General features: G+C 41.6%; 1 protein-coding gene across 2 annotated transcripts in view; it reads left to right on the top strand.

The window, feature by feature from the left end:
- The window catches only part of LOC126284326 (sodium-coupled monocarboxylate transporter 1-like), a 143700-nt gene that overhangs the window by 18006 nt on the left and 99492 nt on the right, over positions 1-26202 (top strand). For both annotated transcript variants that reach the window (XM_049983170.1, XM_049983169.1), the window contains exons 3-5: positions 19949-20108; positions 23110-23175; positions 25583-25634. In XM_049983170.1, coding sequence (XP_049839127.1) covers positions 19949-20108; positions 23110-23175; positions 25583-25634 — 278 coding nt within the window. The remainder of the gene's footprint in view (positions 1-19948; positions 20109-23109; positions 23176-25582; positions 25635-26202) is intronic.

The following is a 26202-nucleotide window of genomic DNA, read 5'->3' on the forward strand; positions in this document are numbered from 1 at the left end:
TAGCTTTTAAGATTAGACATGGAAAATCAACTCCGACATGAAACGTTATGGACAGAATCAGATAAATCTGTTCGAAAGAGTCCCTTCCCCATAAATCGCTTGTCATTATGCCAAACCATAGAAAATCAAAATTCTGTGTAGATTGACTATTCCTGGTAATAGACTATAAAATCATACTTCTTTTTATACCTTTTAAATTTCTCAGCAACTTCAACATATAAAATCGTCCACGCAACATGTTAATATTCACATGTTACTCTATTGATTTCCTCCCTTAAGGGACTTTTCTCAAAATGTTGCACAGTTTGCTCATACTGATTATTAAAAGGCGTAGCAGCTGATGCTTGACTTAACTACTTGACCTTATAATTTTACGTTTTTATTTTATTTTGCATGTCTAGTTACGCAGGACCAAATTGAAGAGCAAATCTCCAAGATCATGGAATGAGTCAGTGACTCAAATTACAACATAAAAAGTAATAACATTTGAAATGAAATGTTTATTAATCCAAAAAAGACAAGTCATAAGTTTACGTAAACGCATCAACAATTTAACATTGGAGTCAGCATAATTTTTCAAGGAACTCCACTACAGAAAAACTCTTCGGTTTCGATTTGAAAGTGCTTGCACTGTTGCTAAAATTTCTTAATTCTTTTGGTAGCTTACTTAAAATGAACGCAGCAGTATACCGCATACTTTTCTCCATAAAAGTCAAGGAAGTACGATCCAAATGCAGATTGGATTTCTGCCTAGCATTACTGAGTGAAAGCTACTAATTCCTGGCAAAAGGCTGCTATTGGTAAGAAGACATAACAGTGATGAATATATACATGGTGGTTCACTGATCGTGACCGGGCCAAATATCTCACGAAATAAGCGTCAACCGAAAAAACTACAATACAGAACAACTCTTCGGTTTCGATTTGAAAGTGCTTGCACTGTTGCTAAAATTTTTTAATTCTTTTGGTAGCTTACTTAAAATGAACGCAGCAGTATACCGCATACTTTTCTCCATAAAAGTCAAGGAAGTACGATCCAAATGCAGATTGGATTTCTGCCTAGCATTACTGAGTGAAAGCTACTAATTCCTAGCAAAAGGCTGCTATTGGTAAGAAGACATGACAGTGATGAATATATACATGGTGGTTCACTGATCGTGACCGGGCCAAATATCTCACGAATTAAGCGTCAACCGAAAAAACTACAAAGAACGAAACTTGTCTACCTTGAAGGGGGAAACCAGATTGGGCTATGGTTGGACCGCAAGATGGCGCTGCCATAGGTCACACGGATATCAACTGCGTTTTTTCTTTACATAGGAACCCCCATTTTTATTACATGTTCGTGTAGTACGTAAAGAAATATGAGTGTTTTAGTAGGACCACTTTTTTCGCTTTGTGATAGATGGCGCCGCAATAGTCACAAAAATATGGCTCACAATTTTAGGTGAAGAGTTGGTAAAATGTAGGTTTTTTAAATTAAAATACAGAAAGTAGATACGTTTGAACATTTTATTTCCGTTGTTCCAATGTGATACATGTACCTTTGTGAAGTTATCACTTCTGAGAACGCATGCTGTTACAGTGTGATCACCTGTAACTACCACATTAATGCAATAAATGCTCAAAATGATGTCCGTCAACCTCAATGCATTTGGCAATGCGTGTAGCGACATTCCTCTCAACAGCGAGTAGTTCCCCTTCCATAATTTTCAGACATGCATTAACAATGCGCTGACGCATATTGTCAGGCGTTGTCGGTGGGTCACGATTTGCAAATATCCTTCAACTTTCCCCGCAGAAAGAAATCCGGGGATGTCTGATTCGGTGAACGTGCGGGTCATAGTATGTTGCTTCGACGACCAATCCACCTGTCATGAAATATGCTATTCAATACCGCTTCAACCATACGCGAGCTATATGCCGAACATCCATAACGTTGGAAGTACATCGCCATTCTATCATCCAGTGAAACCATCTTGTAGTAACACTGGTAGAACATTATGTAGGAAATCAGCAACCATTGCACCATTTAGATTACTATCAATAAAATGGGGGCCTATTATCCTTCCTCCCATAATGCCGCACCATACAATAACCTGCCAAGGTCGCTGATGTTGCACTTGTGGCAGCCATCGTTGGAGTTTCCATTGCCCAATAGTGCATATTATACCGGTTTACGTTACCGCTGTTGGTGAATGACGCTTCGTCGCTTAATGAGGAGGACTCCGTCTTCAGGTCAGAAGTGGCCCATCGGGAACATCCGACCGCCGCGTCATCCTCAGTTGAGGCAGCACACCGCTCTCCCTGTCGTTATGATGGTTTTATTGACAGGAGCTCCCACTATTCGGTCGAGTAGATACTCAGTAGTCATCACGAGGCTGAGTGCACCCTGAAAAATGGCAACAGCTCGTAGCGGCCCGGATGGTCACCCAACCAAATGCCGGCCACGGCCGACAGCTCCCGACGAACGAACCGGACATTTGGGTTATGTCGTCCAGGATACCGGGCAGCATACATAGCACAAGCCAGTTGGGCATTTTGATCACAATAGCCATACATCAACACGATATTGACCTTTCCAGCAATTGGTAAACAGTCCATTTTAACACGGGTAATGTATCACGGAACAAATAGCGTCAGCATTGGCGGAATGTTACGTAATACGACGTACGTATACGTTTATGACTATTACAGAACCATCTATCACAAACCGAAGAAAGTGGTGCAACTAAAACATATGTATTTCTTTACGTACTACACGAATACGTAATAAAAATGGTGGTTCCTATTTAAAAAAAAAAACGCAGTTGGTATCCGTTTGACCTATGGCAGCTCCATCTAGCGGGCCAACCATACCCCACCAGGTTTCCCCCTTCAAGTTAGACGAGTTTCGTTCTATGTAGTTTTTTCGTTTGATGCTTATTTCGTGAGATATTTGGCTCAGTCACTATCAATAGACCACCCTGTATATTGAGAGGCCAATATCAGAATACCCACACTGGTAAACAGGGGTGGACGAGAGTTTATCGAAATTATACCACTTATTGCCTGAATTGCTCGTTTCTGAGCCAAAATTATCCTTTGCGAATGGGAAGAGTTACCCCAAAATATAATACCATAGGATATAAGAGAATGAAGATAAGTCAAGTAGACTACTTTTCGTGTCCAACTATCACTTACTTCAGATACCGTTCGAACAGTAAAAATGGCAGAATTGTCTTTGAGCAAGATCCTGAACGTGGGCTTTCCACGAGAGCTTACACCTAGATATTTGAACCCTTCAGTTTCGCTAACCGTACGTTCATTCTGTGAAATGAAAACGTCCAGTTTGGTTAAATTGTGTGTTAGAAACTGTAAAAACTGAGTCTGCTTGTGATTTACGTATGTTTATTTTCTACAAGCTATGAACCTTTGTCATGAACTGCACTATCTGAAACAGAGCCAATGTTGCATATACTACCAAGACAGAAATATTTTGGAATTCCCTGTAATAGCTAGAGGGCATATCATTAATATAAATAAGGAACAGGAGTGCCCCAGCACTCATCCCTGGGGCATCCGACGCCCCCCTACCCCCCCCCCCCCCCCTCCCTCACACAAAACTATTTGACCGTTTCCCGCTTAGACACCACATTATAGCCATTCTCAACACTGTGAACACTGTGAGTAATGCCTCTCTGCTCTCTGTTGTTAAATTCAGAGGTGAATCAGTTGTGAGCTACTCCAGGTATTCCATAGTAGTCCTACTCCTGGAGCAATATTTTGTTATCGACACAATCAAACGCCTTTGTTAAATAAAAAAATATGCCCAGTGTTCGAAACCTTTTGTTTAATCCATCCAGTACCTCACAGACAAAACAGCATATAGCATATTCAGTTCTTAAACAAATTCTGAAACTGAACTCTACATTTGATAGCAAATAATGTGAAATAATTATCCTTACATACACAGGCCTTTCAGTAACTTTAGCAAACAGTGGTTGCATAGAAACAGGTCTAAATTATCTACATTGTCCCCTTCTCCCATTTTATAAAGCGGTTTAGCTATTGAGTACTTCAATTGATCAGGAAACTGACCATTCTTACAGGAAAAATTACAAAACTGATTAAGTACTGGACTAACAAGCGCAGCACAGTACTTTAATGTTCTGCGCGGCACTCCATGATATCCGTGAGAGTCCTTGGTCTTCAGTGATTTAATTACTGACCCAATCTTTCCCTTGTCAGTATTACAGAGGAGTATTTAACACATCAATCTCAGAAAGGCATTTTCCAAGGGAATTGTATGATTCCCTGTAGAAACTAATCATTTTTTTAATTCACCACCAATTCTCAGAAATACTGTACATATATCTGACTTATCAGTAACAGAAATATTTTTTCTACGAACTAACTTTATATCATCAACCTTGTGCTGCTGACCAGACAGATCCTTAAAACTGACCATAAGGTTTCAACTTTATCCCGTGAATTACCTATTCTGCTAGCGTACCACATACTCTTTGCCTTCCTAATAACATTGTTAAGCACCTCACAATACTGTTTGTAAAGGGATACTTTAGGCTGATTGTGCCTACTTCTAACATTTTGATATAATTCCCACTTCGTTGTACATGATATACTTAGTCCACTAATCAGTCATCCAGGCTGCTCTTTACTGCTAGTACCCTGTTTAGAACGTTCTAATGGAATGCATGAGACATGTGTTAAGAGAAGCATTATATTTGTCCTATGTGTTATCGGCACTATAAACAACCTGCCAATCTTGTTCCTTAATGAGGTTTGAAAAACTCAGTGTTTCCGATGGATTAGCTTTTCTGCATAGTTTGTAATCATATATAGCATTTGTTTCAGTACAAAACTGTTCCTGTTTTAAAATTTGTATATCATGGTCTGAAAGGCCATTCACTCTTTTACTAACAGAATGCCCATCTAGGAACAAGAATGAATAAAAATATTGTCTATGGCAGTGCTAGTGTTCCCCTGCACTCTGGTTGAAGAAAACACAGTCTGCATCAGATCATATGAGTTTAGGCGACCTTCCAACATCCTTTTTCTTGTACAGTCCCATACAGAATTAGTATTGAATTCACCACATAAAACAAATTTTTGGTACTTCCTGTAAAGTGAACCAATAATTCCCTCTATCTTGAGCAGAAATTCTCTAAAGAATGGGTTAGGGGACCTATAAACAACAACAATTAGAAGTTTAGTTTCACTAAATTCAGCTGCCCCTGCACAACATTCAAATACCTGCTCAGTGCCAGTGCTGTGATATGTCTACGGTCTCCAACGGAATAATGTTATTTACTTATCTGGCTATTCCCCCACTCCGCAAAGAACTCCTTGAAAAACAGCCAGCTAATCTGTATTTTGGTAAGTTAAGTCACTGAAATTGTCAGATTATTTAAGTGGTGCTCCCATATACCAATAATGTCAGAGTCAACATCTATAAGCAGATCACTAACTTTATCTCTAACACCCCTTATAAACTGATGAAACGTGCTAATTCTTACTCTACTTGGATACCCAACCGCCCTTGAAGGTGATTTCCTTGCTAGAGGGTCTTCCTTTAAGGAGGTATACCTATCAGCTGACTTCAGTCTAGAAAAGGTGCAGCTCTAACACCAACTACTACAGATTTTTTTCATGAGTGATCCCACCACACCCACTACACTGTCATCTATAAGCTTTGCCATCTTCCTCTTCCCATACCTACTGAGGTATTGTCTTATTCAGCTGAAACCAATCATTACAACAAAAAATACTGGGACTGTAGTTTTTCATTAAAATACTTTGAAAATCACTTTATTTTCCTTGGGACACGTTGTCGCCCTTCTAACAATATACAACATTGAAAATGTATCAGACAAAAGCACAGCGGGGTAAGAAAAGTCATGGGATAGAGATAAGCACGCATGCAGATCGCGGATGTATTGCGTATAAAAGGTATAGAAGCTCCATTGATGGATTCACTCAGGTGATTCATGTGAAAGAGTTACCGACATATGGTCCCACGACAGGAATTAACAGACTTTTAAAGCAGAGTGGTAGTGGGAGCTAGATGCATGGGACATTTAGATTCGAAAACCGTATTGGAATTCAATATTCCGATATCCACAGTGTTAAGAGTGTGTCAAGAAAACATGGACAACGCAGTGGCCGATGGCCTTCACTTAACGACCGAGAGCAGCTTCGTTTAGGTAGAATTGTCAGTGCTAACAGACAAGCAACACTACTTAAAACAGCCAGAGACATCAATAAGGGATGTACGGTGAAGGTATGCGTTAGGACAGTGCCACGAAGTTTAGTGTTAATGGGCTATGGCAGCAGACGACCTACGCGAGTGCCTTCTGTAACAGCATGTCATTGCCTGCAGCGCCTCTCCTGGGGTCATGACCATATCCATCGAACATTATACAACTCGAAAACCGTGGTCCGATCAGATGATTGCCCATTTCAGTTGGTAAGAGCACGGTAGGGGTGGAGTATGGTGCAGACCCAACGAATCCATGGAGACAAGTTGACAATAAATGGTTATGTACTGGAAATGGTTATGTACGGCGACTTGGAGATCAAAACGTCTTTGGTCCCGGGCTCGAAACCCACCACCGCTTAAATATGGATTAATACTCAGCATTGGTAGCCGAAGGCCACCGGCATAACAACTCACCCTCATTCTGCCAACGGCCTTGTCAAAGAATGCGAAGCAGCGGATCGAGGTTCAAGGCACTCTCACCCTTGGAGTCCGAAACTGCCCCTACAGGTGGAAGAATCAGCAAAGATCAACATCATGGAAATGCAGAAGGCAATGGAAACCACTGCATTAAAGACACATAGTCCAGACACATATGGCCTGTAACTGAAAAAGTGTCACGATGATCTCTTCATTGACAAAAGATTCAGGAATAACACCCAATTCGGATCTCCTTGAGGGGACTGCCGAGGGGGAGACGACCTAAAGAAAAAGATTGAATAATCAAAGAATGGATAACGTCCGACAAGTCGGGGCGTGGAATGTGAGAAGTTTGAATGTGGTAGGGAAGCTAGAAAATCTGAAAACAGAAGTGCAAAGGCTCGCAATAGATGCAGTAGGGGTCAATGAAGCAAAACTGAAAGAAGCCAAGGATTTATGGTCAGATGAGTATGGAGTAATATCAAAATCAGCAGAAGTAGGATTCGTTATGAATAAGATTTAGGGCAGAGAGTGCTATTGTGAACAGTTCAGTGATAGGGTTATTCTTATCAGAATCGACAGAAAATCTACGTCGTCAACAGTGGCTCAGGAATACATGCCGACGTTGCAAGCTGAAAAGGAAGAAATAGATAAAGTATATGTGGATACTGAAAGGGTAATACAATACGAAAAGGGAGATGAAAATCTGATACTCATGAGGGACTGGAATGCAGTTCTGTGGAAGGAGTAGAAGAAAAGGCTACAGGAAAGTTATAGGAGAAAATGGGCTTGCGACAAGGAATGAGAGAGGAGAAAGACTTATCGAGTTCTGTCATACATTTCAGCAAGTAATAGCAAATACTCTGTTCAAGAATCACAAGAGGAGGAAGTATACTTGGAAAATGCGGGCGAAACGAGATTTCAGTTAGATTACATCATGATCAGGCACAGATTTCGAAATCAGATAGCGGATTGTTCGGGGTGCCCAGGAGCAGTTATACTCTGAACACAACGTAGTAGTCATGAAGAGTAGGGGGAAGTTTAAGAGATTAGTCAGGAAGAATCAATACGCATAGAAGTGCGATACGGAAGTACTAAGGAATCATGAGATACGCTTGAAATTCTCTAAGGCTGTAGATACAGCAATAAAGAATACTCCAGTAGACAGTACAGTTAAAGAGGAATGGACATCCCTGAAAATTGCAATCACAGAAGCTGGAAAGAAAAACATAGCGACAAAGAAGGTAACTGTAAAGAAGCCATAAGCAACAGAAGAAATGCAGTTGAAAGACGAAAGAAGGACGTACAAAAATGTTCTGGGAAATTGAGGAATTTAGAAATGCTAGACGCTGAGAAATGAAATAAATAGGAGGTGCAGGGAAGCTAAGATAAGAAGGGTGCATGAAAAATGTGAAAAAATCGAAAAAGAAATTATAGTCGCAAGGACTGAGTCAGCATATAGGAAAGCCAAAACAACCTTTGGTGAAATTAAAAGCAAGGATGGTAAAAAGAAGACTGTAACCAGAATTCCATTGTCAAAATTCAGGGGACAGAGCGGATTGGTGGAAAGAGTACATTGAAGGGTTCTATGAGGGGGAACATTTGTCTGACGTAGTAGAAGAAACAGCAGTCGATTTATAATAGATAGGGGTACAGTTTTAGAATCAGAATTTATGAGAGCTTTGGAGGACTTAAGATCAAATCAGGTAGAAGGGATAGGTAACATACAATCAGAATTTCTAAAAGCATTAGGGGAAGTTGAAACAAACCCGCTGTTCACTCTGGTGTGTAGAATGTATGAGTCTGCCAATACACTGTCTGACTTACAGAAAAATATCATCCACACAATTCCGAAGAATACAAGCGCTGAGAAGTGCGAGAATTATTGCACAGTTAACTCATGCAGTTAGCTCATGCATCTAAGTTGCTGACAAGAATAATATACAGAAGAATGGAAAAGGAAACTGAGGATGAGTTATATGACGATGTTTGGCTTTAGGAAAGGTAAAGACGCCAGAGAGGCAATTCTGACGATGTGGTCTATAATGGAAGCAAGATTAAAGGAAAATCAAGACACTGTCATAGGATTTGTAGCCCTAGAAAAAGCTTTCGACAAAGTAAATTGTGCAATGTGTTCGAAATTCTGAAAAAAATGGGGTTAGCTGTAGGGATGGCTGGTTCAAATGGCTTTGAGCATTATGGGACTTAACATCTGTGGTCATCAGTCCCCTAGAACTTATAACTACTTACACCTAACTAACCTAAGGGCAGCACACGCATCCATGCCCGAGGCAGGATTCGAACCTGCGACCGTAGCAGTCGCGCAGTTCCCGACTGAGCGCCTAGAACCGCGAGACCACCGCGGCCGGCAGCTGTAGGGAGACACGGGCAATATGCAATATGTACAGCAACCAAGAGGGAATAATAAGAATGCACGACCATGTACGAAATGCTCGGATTAAAAGTGTTGTAGGACACGATCTGCTGAATGGATGGACAGTCTAATGAGTACAGAACATAGATCCAGAATAAATCGAAGAAAGACGAAAGTAATGAGAAACAGCAGAAATTAGAACAGCGAGAAACTTAACATCAGGACTGATGGTCTCGACGTTGATGAAGTTAAGGAATTCTGCTACCCAGGCAGCGAAATAACCAATGACGAATGGAGGAAGGAGGTCATCGATACCAAACTAGCACTGGCAAAAAGGGCACTTCTGACCAAGCGAAGGTTTCTGTTATGAAACATGGACTTCAATTTGAGGGAGAAATTTCTGAGAATACACGTTTGGAGTAAAGTATTGTATGGTAGTGAAAACAGGAACAGAGGAGAATCGAAGTATTTGAGATGCTTGCTACAGACGAAAGTTGAATATTAGGTGGACTGATAATGTAAGGAATGAGGAGGTTCAGCGCAGAATCGGTGAAGAAAGGAATATGAGGAAGCATACAGAAGTAGAGGTATAAGGCTAGTGGTAACTTATTAGTACTATGGAAGATTAGCACATGATATTGCTGCTCTAAAGTAGTGCTGACAAAGCTAATGAGCAGTGGTCGGGATCAGACGGCCTTTAAGGAAGCTGTGTTTTGTGAGGTTTTTGAGGTTGTAAGACGAAAAGTAACTGATGGAAAGTACAAAATTATAAATGCGTTTCGTTAGAAGACGAGTGGTATTTGCAAAAATTTTCAAGCTACAGTGCAAGCTTTAGATTCAAATCCAATGCGAACAAAATAGTCGTATTCTTGTTTATTCACACTCCTCTATGAGAAAACATATGTTCTCCATAAAACGTTCTCCGTAAAACGAAAACTGGCCACAGAGCAATATCATTGTTGTATCCCTGCCACAGGAGACCACGCTATTTCTATATTTAGTTGATCATGGCAATTGCGTTTATGGAATAACAGCGAGTCGTACAATTATGATGCATGTCTGAAATTTCTCTTAATAATGAATCCGCATTTAGAGACAGCACTTCCTGTCACGTGTTCTGGTACTGTCCTTTCATCCTCGTTAACGCCTCGAATGTGTGTATCCTACGTCAACTTAATAGTTAGACTTCTGAAAAGGTATTGAATATTAAATTTCCAGCAGCCTTCGGAAAAGTGTTCTCTGTATAGATGTATGTATAAACAGAGCAATGCTTACTGCGACCGATCAATCGTTATATTAGTATACATTTTGATGACAAAAAATAATGGGATAGCTACATGCACTTATAAAAATGGCGGTAGTATGGTGTACGAAAGGTACAATAGGACAGTGCATTGATGGAGTTGTCATTTGTACTCAGATGATTCACGTGAAAAGGTTTCCAACGTGATCATGGCCCCACGATGGAAATTAACATACTTTGAACGCGGAACGGTAGTTGGAGGACGTATCACTCCGAAAACATTGGGGAATTCAGTATTAATAGATCCACAGTGCCAAGAGAGTGCTGAGAATATCAAATTTTGGGCATTACCTCTCGCCACGGATAACGAAGTGACCGTCGGGCTTCACTTAACGACAGGGAGGACTATCGTTTGCGTAGAATTGTCAGTGATAAGAGACAAGAAACATTGCATGAACAACCGCAGAAATCACTGCGGGACATTCGACGAACGTGTCGCGAAATTTGGCGCTCATGGACTATGACAGCAGATGATTGACAGCACTCTCTTTGCTAAGAGCACGACGACGCCCGCAGCGCCCCTACCGAGCTCGTAGCCACATCGGTTGGACCCAAGACGTCTCGAAAATCTTGGCCTGAGCAGCCGAACCCCGATCTCATTTGCTAAGAGTTGATGGTAGTGCGGTAAAGACATTTCGAAGCCAGGGACACAAGATGTCAACTAGGAACTGTGCAAGCTGGTGATGGCTTCATAACCGTGTATGCTGTGTTTACACGCAGTGGACTGTATCTTCTGATCCAGCTGAACCTTTCATTCACTGGAAATTGTTATATTCGACTGCAAATGCAGTCATTCATAGACTTCATGTTCCCAAAGACCAATCGAATATTTATGGATGACAAAGCGCCATGTCACCGTGCCACAATTGTTACCGATTGGTTTGAAGGTCATTCTGGGAAATTCGAGCAAATTATTTGGCCACCCAGATTTCCCGACATGATTCCAACGAATATATATGGGACATGATCGAGAGGTCAGTTCGTGCACAACATCCTGCATGGGCAACACTTTCGCGATTATGGACGGCTATGAAGGCAGCGTTGCTCAATATTTGTGCAGGGGACTTCCAACGACTTGTTCAGTCCACGCCATGTCATGTGCTGCTCTACACTAGGAAACAGGACACGACGCTAGGAGGTATCCCATAACTATAGTCATTTCAATCAGTGTAAGGGGTTCAGCTCCCTGCTGGAACAAATGTAAACTCGATGTATTGGTCACTTGCTAGAACGACAATTCAGAGGCGTTGCCTGAGACATAAAATATCTTTGCCCCTGTTAAAAGGGAGCTCCATACGAGTTTCAGGTCAGAACAGTCTCTGCTGCAGTTGCACTCGCTCGCTGCTACAGTGTAGTTGCAGTCTGTCGCTGGTTTTCAGTTGGTAGTTGTTAACGTCGCAGTCTAGAACAAGTTGTAAAATTTTGCTATATGGAACTGAATAATAATTGTGATCAGCCACAGAACTAAATGACACCACGGAATGAGATGATGATGAACAAATGAATAATTGTTAATATAAAGAAGAAACAACAGTGTAATTAAGTCAACCATCTATTGTAAGGTAAATTTTATTATTTTTATTGGCATGCGCGTAGTAAAGTCACTTGTCTGAGATGTTAATATGAATTTGTTTCAATTTTTTCTTTTGAGACTCGTCAGCAGCAGTTGACCTATATTTGTAATAATTCAATTTTCCCGTGTAATGGATTGTAGATCTTTATCAATAACGTAGAAAATTTCCAGAATATAATTTATTTACCAGACTATAAAAGTATAATTTCCCCTAAAGTCATTGCTAGTCTCGAACCAGTCATTTATCTAAATTAAAATATTCCAGAGTTTTTGCCAGATCATACTCATGTGCTCTTTAGTAATCAGACGAGCAGCTGTGCAGCTGCGACACTGAGTAAAGTCAGTTTTTCTCGTAATTCAGATCTCAGACAAATGTTATCCAGTATTAGTTGATAGGCCAGCATTGCACTAAGCTGTTCCATTTATGAGCAGATGTATAGACAGCGTTATCCGGCGACACCATCACGTGGTAAGAATTTTTCGGTTTATTTCTCACGGACAGATTCAGATTGAGCTTATGTCAAAATTTATTCGTTTTTCATTAGTTAAGATTTATCAGTTTTCTTAGGTCAGAATGAAATTATCCAGATTTATTTGTTTTTTTATTTATACGGGAAGGTTAAATCAGCTTGCATCTGGCATCAGATATTTCAACTTCCATCTGAGAACGGCTATCAAGCCGGAAGCATGACTGTGTGCAATAAATGAGTAGTAATCTTCAGGAGTGGGATTAAAATTCAAGGTGAAAGAGTATCAGTTATACGATTCGCTGATGACATTGTTATCCTGAGTGAAAGTGAATTACGTGATCTTATGAATAGAATAAACAGTGTAATGAGAATACAATATGGATTGAGAGTAAATCAAAAAAGACGAAAGTAATGCGAAGTAGCAGAAATGAGAACGCCGAAAAAGTTATCTCAGAATTGGGGATGACGAAGTAGACGAAGTTAAGGACTTCCGGTACCTATGCAGCAGAATGAGCTGTGATGGGCGGAGCAAGGGGAACACAAGAAGCAGACGAGCACTGGGAAGAAGAGCACTCCTGTGCGAAGGAAGTCTACTGCTATCAAAGCTATGCCTGAATTGGAGAAAGAAATTTCTGAGAATGTACATTTGGTGCATAGCATTGCAGATGGACTATGGAAAAATCGGAACAGAAAGGAATCGAAGGTTTTGAGATATGGTGCTAAAGACGAATGTTGAAAATCAGATGGACTGGTAAGGTAAGGAATAAGGGGGTTCTGTGCAGGATCGGAGAGGAAGGGAGGGCTGATTCCAGTGTTACAGTTAATGTTTACACTGGCTCTCAGCGCACTTGTTGTGCTAAGTGCTATTTCCATTCGCGTTTGGAGTAACAAATCCGTGGCCTGGCGGTGTGGAAAGCTCTCTTCAAGAGCTCCTTGTTAACGCTCCGTTGCCATTTTTCGGTGCTTAGCCTAGTGGGAAAACCTCGTCGCTGCGTCCATCGGCTGCCATACTTTGGCGCACCTCTACTGCTGCGGTAACGCCCAGAAAACGGTGGTGGCGTTACAATTCATACTGCATTTCGTTAGCCGCATTTATTGAGCAATTACTCCTTCACCAATTGCAACTAACCTGTTTCTGAGCTCAAAGTGTGCGGAACCAATAAGGAACAGGTCACTGGTCAGAGCTAAATGTTCACGTAAAATCGAATGTAATATCCTCTACTTGTGCATATAATCTCTAAACTATACAAGCCACCTCACGGTGTGTAGCGGAGGGTATCTCTGGTGTAGCTGATACCCTTTCCCTGTATCACTCGAATTTTCTCATTACGATCATTTCGCGAGATGTCGTTTTCTGACTCTTCCCGGAGATTACTCTATAGGAATTTCTATAGCAAACATCATCTATTTAATGCACAACGCTTGTCGTGTGACGTGTGCCAGTGGAGTTTGTTAAGCATGCTCTCGGTAACGCTCTGCTGCAGAGTAAAAGATTCCGTGACGGAACGCATCGCTCTTGTTTGGTTCTTCTCTCACCCATCTATCAATCTTATGTAGTAAAATAGCTCTGAGCACTATGGGACTTAACACCTGAGGTCATCAGCCCCTAGAACCTTGAACTATTTAAACCTAACTAACTTAAGGACACTACACACATACATGCCCGAGGCAGGAATAGAACCTGCGACCGTAGCAGTCGCGCGGTTCCGGACTGAAGCGCCTAGAACCGCTCGGCCATGGCGGCCTTCTCTTATGTAGTACCTAAGGTAATAAGCTGCTTCCTTCGTGGATTATTTATATTGCCTTAAAATTCGTCCCATTTGTTTTATACACAGAGGTGCCAAATGTCATGGGATACGTGCTAATATCTTGGACCTTTTTATTCTCGCCTTAGTGCGGCAGCTCGACATGGCATGGACGCTACAACCCGTTTTAATTCCCCTGCAGAAATATTCAGTAATGCTGCTTCTAAAGCCATCCACAATTGTGAAAGTATTTCTACCACAGCATTTTGTGCGCTACCTGACCATTATATCCCATAACTTAGATGACATTCATGTTGGGCTATCTGGGTGGCCGAACCATTCACTCGAATTCTCCAGAATCTTCTTCAATTGCGAACAAATGTAGCGCAGTGACATGGCGCACTGTCCTCCATTAAAATTCGATTTCTGTTTGGAAACGTGATATTCATGAATGGTTACAAATGGTGTCCGGGAAGCCGAACATAACCATTTTCATTCAGAGATAGGTTCATTTGGACCAAAAGCCCAGGCCGTTCCATCTAAACACAGCCCACAGCATTATGGATCTCATACGAGCTTGTACAGTCGCTTGTTGACAACTCAGGTCCGTGGCTTCGTGGGCTTTTCGCCATACTTGAACCCTATCATCAGCTCTTACCAACTCAAATCGTGAATCATCTGACTAGTTCTCTACGGTCGTGTTATTAAAATAAAAAAGAAATCGCCTCGAACTGTTGCTACCATAACCCGTTAAGATAAAGTTCATCGAATTATCGCATTGTCCTAAAAGATACCTTCGTCGTCAGTCTTTCACTAGCTCTGCTGATATTTGACACAGTGATGCTTATCTCTTAACACTGGCTCTACGCAAACGCCGTTGCTCTCGGTCGTTAAGTGAATTCCGTTGGCCACTTGGTTGTCCGTGGTGAGAGGTAATGCCTGAAATTTGGTATTCTCGGCACACTCTTGCACTGTGGATCTAGGACTACTGAATTCTCTAACGATTTCCGAAACGGAATGTTCCATGCGTCTAGCTCTAACTATCATTCAAGTCAAAGTCCGTTAACTCCCTTCGTGTGGCCATTATCATGTCGTACACCTTTTCACCTCAGTCACCTGAGTGCAGATAACATCTCCGCCGGCGCACCGCCCTTTTATACGTTGCGTACGCGACACTGCTGCCGTCTGTATATGTTCATATCTCTATGACATGACTTTTGACACCTCAGTGTATGGTCACATCACTTAAGATGCTCTCGATAGTTAGCCCTAGATACATCACGGTAGATGCTGTTTGTACAGACAGGGGCTGGGCGTGATGCGTGCTCGGATAGCCTAAAAGGTAAGGGGACCGCTCGCGATAAACTAAAAATCCGGGTTCAAGTCCCGGTCCGGCAAAAATTTTCATTGTCGTTATTCCATCACACAGCTCATGGTCGTCAGTATTCGCGACAGCGAATACATCAGATGTAAATCATTAAATTTGTTATTTTTTCTTCCGCTTAGAGCGACCTCTAGAGTTACGACTGGAAAAAACTGTTTAATTCAGCCACATTTCTGGTCCGGTTCTTAGTAAGCTCGTATTTGTGTCACTAGATGATAATCCGGGACTCTGTCAAATGCCTTCCTGAAGTAACTTGGCGTTAATCTGACCTTTGGCTCTTATGGAGAAACAGAGTTTCACAAGATCGGTGTTTGCGGAAACCGTATTGGCCTTTACATAGGATACTTTCCTTCTCTATAAACCGCGTAACATAAAATAATTCTACAGTTGAATGACGTCGGCAGTATAGGGTCCCAGTGTGTGCTACGACTCTTCTTGGGAACGGGAATGACCTGTACTCTTTCACTCTGAAGGCACTCCTCGAGGTTCCAGCGAGGAACGATAAGCTGCTGCTAGAAGGGAAGCAAGTTATTTCACATAGTCTCTGCTGAATCTTACGGGTATCTTATCTGGTCCAGATGCCTTACCGCTACTAAGCCATCACATGTCTCAGTATTAACCATTACGTCGTTCGTGTGATGACTGAACGGAGACACATGCGTCGGAATGCCTCTGTCTTATAATAGCTGATAATCCGATCCTCTTCCTGGAATAACCTTCTGCACCGTGATTTTACTTTCAAAACTTATCTTAAGAATTTTCTTTATTTACTAGCGATTCATCTAGAACATTAACACATTTAATCACACTATGTGAGCTTGGAAGTAGTTGCAAGTGGATAACTGACAAAAACAAACCAAATTTCTTTCTACAAATGGAAATTTTATTCTTAAAGGCCCTTTTTTTAGAAGTAGATTTAAAATTATAATCAGAAAGCACCATCTAAATAGCAAGTTACAATTTATTCAAAGACAGAAAGAACAAATTCTTGACGGTATGAGCTTTCGGGCTGAGAACCTTGCCACTCCCCTTTGACAAGGCCGTAGTCACGACCGCTCACAACAACCTCTGAAAGACTACACTGGTGCAAATATACAACACACCAGATTACTTTAAACTAAAAATTTTAACAACTCACAGAAGCACAGAAGCAATGCACCCAGTAGGAGGGATGAAAATGGTACAAAACACTAACATGAAAAGATTAACTTGGCACCGAAGGTGCAAATTGATGAAAAAAAAGAAACTCACGGTGGATGGGTGACAACTTTATATTCTAAAATGACCATTTAAATAAAAACTCATGAAATGCAGTCTTACATAAAATATTCAAGGTTGGCCAAACATACTCTACATTACACATAACCGTCTCTAAAGATGATAGGCAAGATAAAAACATATTTCAGGAATTCGGCCGTTACACTTCAAACAATAAATTCGTTAACACCGAATCCGACAAACATGACAGAGGCAGCTATTAAAGTACGCCAGACAGACAGACAGACAGACACTAACTGCCTAAAAAATGCGGACGGGAGACAGACGAGCAAGCTGGGGACGAGAGACTGACCAGGAAAACAAGTAGAATTTAAAAGGTAAATGAAACAACATTTCACCAATCATTTAACTTCTAATAAACTGCGATGTCTGGCGACGACGTGGCGCAGCACCCCCAAAACGCTCTCCCGAACCGTCCACTGCCAGCCGCTTCAACGGACGCAAGAAGGCGCGCCGATCTCCCGTCTCACGGCGTCGCGCTCGCACCGGCCAGACCGATATCGTGGGTTGACTCCTGTTGCTCTCGTGTCGGCCGTGAAGCCACTACCCCTCGCTATATGGCGCGACCACAGCACCGACGTGGTGACCTCACATGCGCCGACGCTCAAGACGGAGAAGTCATCTTGTGTCCCAGCGCGCGACCGACGAACCGATCGATCCAAGCGCCAACGACCATTGCCTGAACAAACTCGAGCAGACTGGCGGCCTAACACATACTGGCACACCGGACAGACACTGACTGCCCCACACTGACCCGGCTGACCAACTGACCGACTGACGAGCTCATAGCGCCCCTTACATGCACGTGAACAAGCAACCTTTCCCCTTTCCCACCAGAGGGAGACAGCAAAGCTGCGACTGCCACAGCGGCGCCACCGCCAGAAACGGAGGGCGACTGCTTCACACTACGCGTTGCGGCGCTCTCTTCAAAACAGCAATTTTTAGCACGGCTCACCGTCAAATAAGTGAAAATATTGGGGAATTGGCTGCCGGATGGTGCCAGTCATAAAAACTGAATGATTGTCTTCCATCAGTTATCATTGCCTGACATACATGTCTTTGTATCAGAAAAGTGGCTTGTGCCCTATTTCAGTAGTTCGTTCACATTAACCCAAGCAGCTGAGCGCCTTGGCAGTCGAGTAGCGTAGGATCAAACTCTCATGGCAATTAGATCTGCTGCCTCCGACTGATGACGAATAAGTTTGTGGTTTATGAAACACAACGCTCAAATTTTTTGACAAGGACTTCCAAGAATTTGTCACGATCAGAAGAAAAACAGGTCGCCGGAAATGAGAGCAGCTGGCTGAAAACGCTGTAAAGCACATGGAACAGCAGTTATTACTATTATTATTATTAGTAGTAGTAGTAGTAGTAGTATATGTAAATAAATCCTGAATTACCATGCTGAATTCCATGAGCCTCGTTTGACAAAATAGCATGCTTCTGATGACAGAGCTGAGGGTCAGTCAGTGACCTTAACCTGCCGTCACTTTCAGACAACTTCCCCTGATGCAAGATTCGCTACAGAAGCAAATAAAAAAATACATCCTCTGCTGCATAATTTAGTTTTAGGTTTAAAATGTGGACTTGCCAGATTTTCAGTGACAAATAACTTGATGAAACTGTAATGATTTGAAATAACTATATTGTTTGTATTTTCGTTTTGTATTTATCAACTTATCCTTTTCTTAGTATACCTTCACAGTAAATAACAGTTCTGTCCTTTCTTTAGTATGTTGTCAACTCTTATTTTAGCACGTACTCAATCGCATATCTTTTTTCTTTGAAAAATAATGATTTTGAAAGCTTTGAGGCAGTTAAAGTCCTTCCACTTCAGATTTCTACATTGTGACAGAAAGCTTATATTTACAAGTTACTGCCGCATCCTAATTTATACTAGAGGTACGAGATGCAAATTTAAATTTGCTGTCCTGAAAATGTTTAATTTTGGACGTATACCAGTTCCATCCACACAGCCCAGATGTTTATCAATCTCGCATATAGTGCGTCGTTCCAGGACGCTGTATCCAGGAACAAAGGATTTCTCGAAACAAACTCACAAAATGGTGTTTTCACCTAGATTTCAGACCCCTACTCCACCTTTGATATTCTTTTCTTTTTGAGAGCCCGCTGTAATATTCCGTGAACGTAAATTTGAGTGTCCTGGAATATCTGCGAGGGCTCCGAAAAACAATAAAGGCTCGAACTTAGGTTCATATAGCCAACGATAGTCCACAGTCTGGTTGGATTCCAGGGAGCGAGAACACTCTCGGCACCTGTAGAAGGCAGCTGGTTCGGTAGTCGAAATATTATGCAGAAAATGAAAACAGCAGCTCAGCAGAATTCATGGAAACACACCAGCAATACTCCTATTTTCACACTGAAAAAACCTGAGAGAAGATTTTAGTACTCCTATGCCTTCCATAAAATGTTTGCAACCATGCACATAACAAATCATTATACGGGGTGTAATGGATATAACTGCAGATATTTGCTTTGATGACTGAGGACGGCGTCCTTCACAACATCTCATCGGTATTTGCGTCATTTACGGACTAATAATTATATTTATTACGAGCCGTATGTTTCAGGTTGGCTGCAGCCTCCAAGTATTTATAGCAAGAGCAAGCATGAATGGTTATTTCTCCTGGGCAGGAGTCTATACTGAAAGGGGTAGTCTACTTAGTGGTGCAGCTACGGCCTTGTAGAAATCATCAGGTCGTAAGGTTTGTGATGTGTTTGTGGTAAGACTGTTGGACACAGGGATAAAACAACCAAAACAATGCCGTGTGTATATACACGTTACATTTCGCACTGTACAAACAACGACTTGTAGGTAATGGCGTAGCTTTTCATTCACTTGGTTCCTGGTTCCTTATTTCACGTTAATAATTTTCTGTTCTCTCTCATCATCCCTGTGAGTCTATCATTATACGAAAATATTGTGTACATTAAATTTTTTGTCATTGCAGCAGGCAGCTGCCGCGGAAGGCATTAGAAGAAAAGTGACACGTGCATGTAATCTGCAAATTGGTTAATATTAGCTAAAGCTGTTTTTAGAGAGACGATAAGCAGGCACCCATTCAGCACAATTTTGTGTACTGTCTCTGGTTTCTGCCTCACCCGTGGTCTCTATTGACAGCTCTATCTCGGGCATCACGCTCCTCGGCACGCCTACGGAACTCTATCTTCGAGGCACGCAGTACGTCTTCATAAACGTGTCGTTCTTCACGGCGTCTCTCTTCATAGGCTTCACATACCTACCTGTGTTCCACGGCCTTCGAATGACCTCCAACTACGAGGTACGTAGCGCCACGGCGCCTGGAGAAGTCTCTGTGAACGTTTGTTACGCCATATCTTCACCCTGCAGAAAACATTCTCCAACCCTCATCTGTTCCAACAACACCCTTACTACCTTAAAACATCTTCTCTCGTTCTACCTTCTGATTGTGTCGCCCTGGAGTGTCTCCTCATGTCACTACACGTTAGTCCAATAGTATGTGTCACAGCGTTTGCAGAAGCGATTATGTACAGTATAATTTTGAACTCTATTCAAACGGTAAAACAATGCTCAGAGAGAAATCGAAAAATGATCGGATATGATTTGTGGAAAATATTCGGGAGGAAACAAAATTCGTAGTTCACTACTGTTAAGCTAGTATTAAATATCTGAACGTTGTCAACAATTACGACAGCAACTTTGCCGCTGTAACTAATCGAAAACACTTGTTTTTCCACGATTTAAGAATCAGTGTACATAAAAATTTTGGCCAGTAAGTGGCTCCTAGTGATGTTCGTATAAAAGTGTAATACCGGTCTAGTAAAGTTGCAGATCAAGTCCACGATCGATTTTTTTACTTTAAAAATTGCATGAAATTGCAACTGCAGAGTTCGACGCATCAAAAACCCTTTCTGATCAGTGATTAACAAATTTTTAATTAATGAAGACCTTTATTAAAAGTACACGAATAAGTACAGACCCTACATAGTTGAAAACAACAACATGGGCGTATCCTGCTGTTCAAATCACAGAAGAAATGTATCTCTCTTATTCTCACTTGACAACAATAAAGTATTGGTTGCAATACTGATCTCTAGTTTTGTAATTAGTTTATTCCTATCTATTAGAGAAGTAAAGGTAGGTTATCGTAATAGACCCGCACATTAAAAAATTTTACAAAGCAACTAGCAACCATTTTCTTATTAGCGTCATTTTTTATTTTATGGTCTTCATTGTACTAATGTAGCCAATGATACGAAGGTTTGCACAAGCTGCTGCTACTCAATAATACAATTCAGTTCAATAATAATTTATTAACACTGTTCAATAATAAATTGTTACACAAGTATTTATATAATTTGTATTACATAAAGGATGTTTTGCTCTTCCGCCTACCCAATATTTCGTCATAATTTCAAATATTTTCTTTCTTTCCCGTCTGAAGTAACTCTCGTTGTTTATTTACCTTCGCTTGCAATCTGGCAACCATTTATGGTCATTTATTCATTCAAGGAGTTATCTCAATTAAGATGCTTGAATAAGTAATTGAAAATAACAGTTCAGTGCTGTGTCACTAATCTTAACTAGGAATACTCATTAGATTCCATCGGGTTTTCTAGATGACTACATATTGAAATAGGCGACGATACATAGAATTATGATTTTCAGTGCTATTATTTCAGTTGACTTTCTTCTTGCATGAACATATAAAAAGTAAAAGTGCACTTACCACTTCACTTTCAGAGGTTTTCAGAGCGCCTTTACTTAAATGTGAGGGTATATATGTAGTTTCCAGTATTATAGTTTCAGTTGCCATCGTATGTAGAATAATTACGATTTGGAAATTCACGGGCGTAATAAAGTTCTCGTGGCGTGTATATACATGAAGAACGAAGTGAAGAAGGCAAGGATCAGTTTTTCTTAGGCACACAACGCCTCAGAATCAAAGGCGCAAAATTGAAAGGTGAATGCGAAAGAACTATAATGGCGGAATGGTTGACAAGTACGTAGTACATCGTTGTCAGGAAACCGAGGCAGAGACATTCTGACTCGTCTTAGATGTTTCTTCACAGCATGCTCTCGTTAAGCATCACGTGAATGCAGTGTGGTCGTAATTAAACTTTCCCTGCTTGAGGGGATCCCCATGAAAAGGGAGTTATCTTAGGGCATTGGATATTTTGTGGAAACATTTCTAAGGACATGCGGAGGACAAATAATGAATAAATCATCGAAAGAAATACATTTTAACATCCATAGGAGAGAGTGACTTTTGATAAGTGCGTGCCATGTTATGATTACGTTCTTGGTTAGAAACGTCACTCAGTGTGACGACCGTCTGTGTCCACAACAGCCAGGAACCACACTAAAGACACCATTTCACAATTGTTTGCTCTCGGTCTGCTTGAAGATCGCACGTTCTGGCTAGGATTCTAAGCCATGGAAACGGCAACTTCTTCACCAATTTGTGCCGCAATTGGCCGTCGGCCTATCCCACGATCAATTCCCAAACGGCCAGTGAATTCGAACTTCCGAATTATGTTCTTCAACCCCAGTGCGGAAAGAGGACCTCGCCGTATTCCTTCAATGCGCGGTGACCGGCGACTTGTCACGGCTAGCGCGGTTCGCCCTGTCAGAGGTTCGAGTCCTCCCTCGGGCATGAGTATGTGTGTGTGTGTGTGTTGTACTTAGCGTAAGTTAGTTTAAATTAAATTAAGTAGTGTGCAAGCTGAGGGACCGATGACATAAGCAGTTTGGTCCCCTAGAATTTATCACAAATTTCCAAATTTATGCTTAATCCTACGTCACCGTGACAGTACCGGCGCCTAGCGGCAAGTAACGACACTAAATGTACTAACAACGCAAATCCTGCAGCACGCTGTCTGAACATCATTCCTGTAAAGTTGTGTATACACGCAGCAAACAGTTTCCGTTTACAGTTGCTCACGTAGCGAAAGCTTAATTATGACGACCCTGTATTTTGTACATATAAAGACCGTTACAAAACATAAATTTGGTTATTTGAATGGGTCGTCCTAAATACCCATTTCATGAAGAATGTCAGAAATTGGTGGCAAACGTGATTATTGAGTTCTGTTGACGCACTTGAGGAATATTTTTAAAAACCTAGTGAATGTTTGCTTATAGCTATGGAGGTACATTAGAAGCTAAGACAATTTTATGTAGTAATATATTTCAACTACTTTTGCTGAGTGCTCGCTTCTCCAGTCATGCGTGTGACTGTATAATATTTTATTCACTTCGTCTACATTTTAGGTTTTTATTTATTTATGTTTTTATTGCAGTACCTGGAGATGAGGTTTGGGAAGAGTGCCCGGCTGCTGGGCTCGTCCCTGTTTATTGTTGGCGTTGTAAGTAGGACAAGCCTGTCCGTTATTTTTCCCTTTATTTATACTCCTTTGCGTTAATAAGTGTGAGTTTTTCCAGTGTGATGTACACAGTCCATTCACATTAATGCGATCACCGCTTATGTTCGGCATCACTCGCAGACAGCACGTGGCAGCACAAACAGGGGAACGACAAGACAGTACAGTTGTCGTCGTAATGCGGGAACTGAGTGATTTATATCATGTCCGGAAAGGTCATGGTCATTGGCTTCCGGTCCAATTGTGGAAGCATTTCCGAAACGGCTATGTTTATAAAATGTTCGCGTGCCGCTGTGGTTAACTGAACCATGCAAGGCGTAATGCTATTATCGAAACCCAACGCCGAGGCAACTGTGGTACACTATGGGCCATAGATGACAGGGATGAACGACAGCCGATGGGTCGTATACTAAGAAGATGCACAAGGGCGAACAGACGTGCAGCTGTCGAGCAACTGACGCTAAGATGAACCAAGGCTCTACCAACATCGTCTCCTCAACAACTGCAGTTCCTCAATAGTAATAGCTAGAATTTGCAAGTCAACACCGGACTTGTAAGTCCACTGAGTGATGACAGGTGGCGTTTCCGGATGAATCACGTTGTATTCTCCATTGGACAGATGGCCGTTGGCGTGCACGGCCCTGCAATGATCGTCGGAAGGATCCAGTTTGGATGAGGGAACATTATGGTCTGGGGAGGGTTTCAATGGCACAGTGGATCAACACAAGTACGCATCTATCCTTGGACCATGTCCGCCCTTACGTGCAGTTTGCATTTTTGCTCGGCACAATGGAACCTACCAGCAGGAAAATTCAACGTGCCACACAGCTCACAGTATACATGCGTAGTTCGAAGAGCAGCAGGATGAGTGTACCGGACTCCCCTGGCCACCAGACTCTCCAGGTTTAGATCAAATCGAGAATCGCGTGACCACCTCGACTGCGGTGCTCGCGCCATGAATCCACAAGCGACAAACCTAGCGAAGCTGGGCATGGCAGTACAGTCGGTACGGATCCACATAGTGGCATCATCCACAACCTCATTCAAGATTGTTGTTGAGGCTTTTTACGGGTGGCGGCATTAATCTGACTGGATCGTGTACGTAAAGCCTATTATTCCCCGGTGCTTCAAAAGTTTCAAAAACAGGATAGAGGAAGTGGCAGAACAGAAGTGCTAAGAGCAGCAAATAACGATTGACAACTACATCTCTGTTTTCTTTATGCTCTCTTGGATGTTTCTGCTTCAACTTCAATTCACCAGTTCCACTTCGTATTGTCTTTAATGTGATTACTTATAAACAAAAACGAATATTTCTCTTCCTCACACATGGAGAGCTGTTAAATCGTGGCATATAAAAACTATATCCGGACCAGATCCGAAAACACAAACTCAGAATATACACTCTTACATCCCGATATACTTCACAGTCCATTTCAAAACTCGATGTGTCCATCTGCCATGCTTCGCTACTATTACAAACTCTGCCAGACGCTTCTTAGACTATTGCTTGCCTCCTGTTGATCATTACCGTGTTCCAAGTTGTGTCACTTTCTCCATGATATCGTTTTAATGATGGAAAAATCGCCCAATTCTCAGAATTTTCTAGGAAGACATATTTGAAGAAATAGTTAATACTTTTTTGAAATATATCAGACAATCTAGTGCAGTCCGGTAGGTTGCATTTGAGAAAATTCAATAAATAAATGAAACGTACTTGAAAAATATACGAAACATCATATGTATTTAACAGTATTATATGTTACCGGTAAGTTGTGTATCTTAATAATTAACATGTAAGTTGCGTTCTAGAGGTGAAAGCGGTTAAAAATAATCAAATATTTGTGGCACTTGGAGTCCACTACTCAGAAACCAGTTTCAGTTAAATGAGTTCAGTAACTTCTGCAGAAAGGGACCTGTTTTGCTACAACATCAATCCTGCGGGAAGCGGCTGTGGTATTACTGGAGATCGTGTGCGAAACTATGGTGCCACTAAATATGTCCTTCTCATGCATAAAAGTCTTGTTGCTTTGTCCGCGAGTTCCTCAGGTGATAATCATTTTCCACAATAGCCAAAATATCTTAAGTACCATACGAGTGTTGTCATACTATCTTAAGAGTTAAGCTTGCCGGAGTGGCCGTGATGTTCTAGGCGCTACAGTCTGGAACCGCGCGACCGCTACGATCGCAGGTTCGAATCCTGCCTCGGGCATGGATGTGTGTGATGTCCTTATGTTAGGTAGGTTTAATTAGTTCTAAGTTCTAGGTGACTGATGACCTCAGAAGTTAAGTCGCATTGTGCTCAGAGCCATTTGAACCATTTTTAAGAATTAACCATTGACCACGAACATCTAAACACGAAATATCAACATGAAATCATTATCTTGTGTTACAGATATCGTGGATTCCAATTGTTATGTACGTGCCTGCTCTCGCCTTTAACCAAGGTAAACATAAATATTTAGCTACATACTTTTTGGCATTATACCGAATCAGTAAGAGAAATGTAATTGTCTGATTATTTTACATCTGCCGTAAATTTTGTGGTATTGCACAGCAGTTAATTATTCATTGTCCAAAATACAAGTTTCTGTTTTACGGCCGTACAGTCCAGAACAAGTATGCCAGTCAGGCAAATACGATGTGGACATTGAGACAACCATCCCATCGACGCTCCAGTTTGAAGATGCTCGTTTGGTAAAACTCCGTGTACTGCTGCATGAAGAAGTTCGCCACTGCCCGCTGCACGTACTCATCCTACCGGAGCGTTCAAGGCGGTAGTCAAGGGATTGAAAGAGCGATAATCGCATGGGTTGATATCAGGGCTGGTCCAACCTGAGTTGCCTTTACATCTACGTTGTGACGTCTGCGATATGGGCACTCATGTTATCACGAACTTGGCGCACCATACCACAAGGGTGGTATTTGACAGACATGCTGCCCCATACACATTTTTTATTCACCGAAGGATATCTATCGGTGTGTGTCCTTCGGCAGCCAAGAAAAGAATAGCTT

The sequence above is a fragment of the Schistocerca gregaria genome, chromosome 8, assembly GCF_023897955.1.
Source record: "Schistocerca gregaria isolate iqSchGreg1 chromosome 8, iqSchGreg1.2, whole genome shotgun sequence".
Lineage (NCBI taxonomy): Eukaryota > Metazoa > Arthropoda > Insecta > Orthoptera > Acrididae > Schistocerca > Schistocerca gregaria.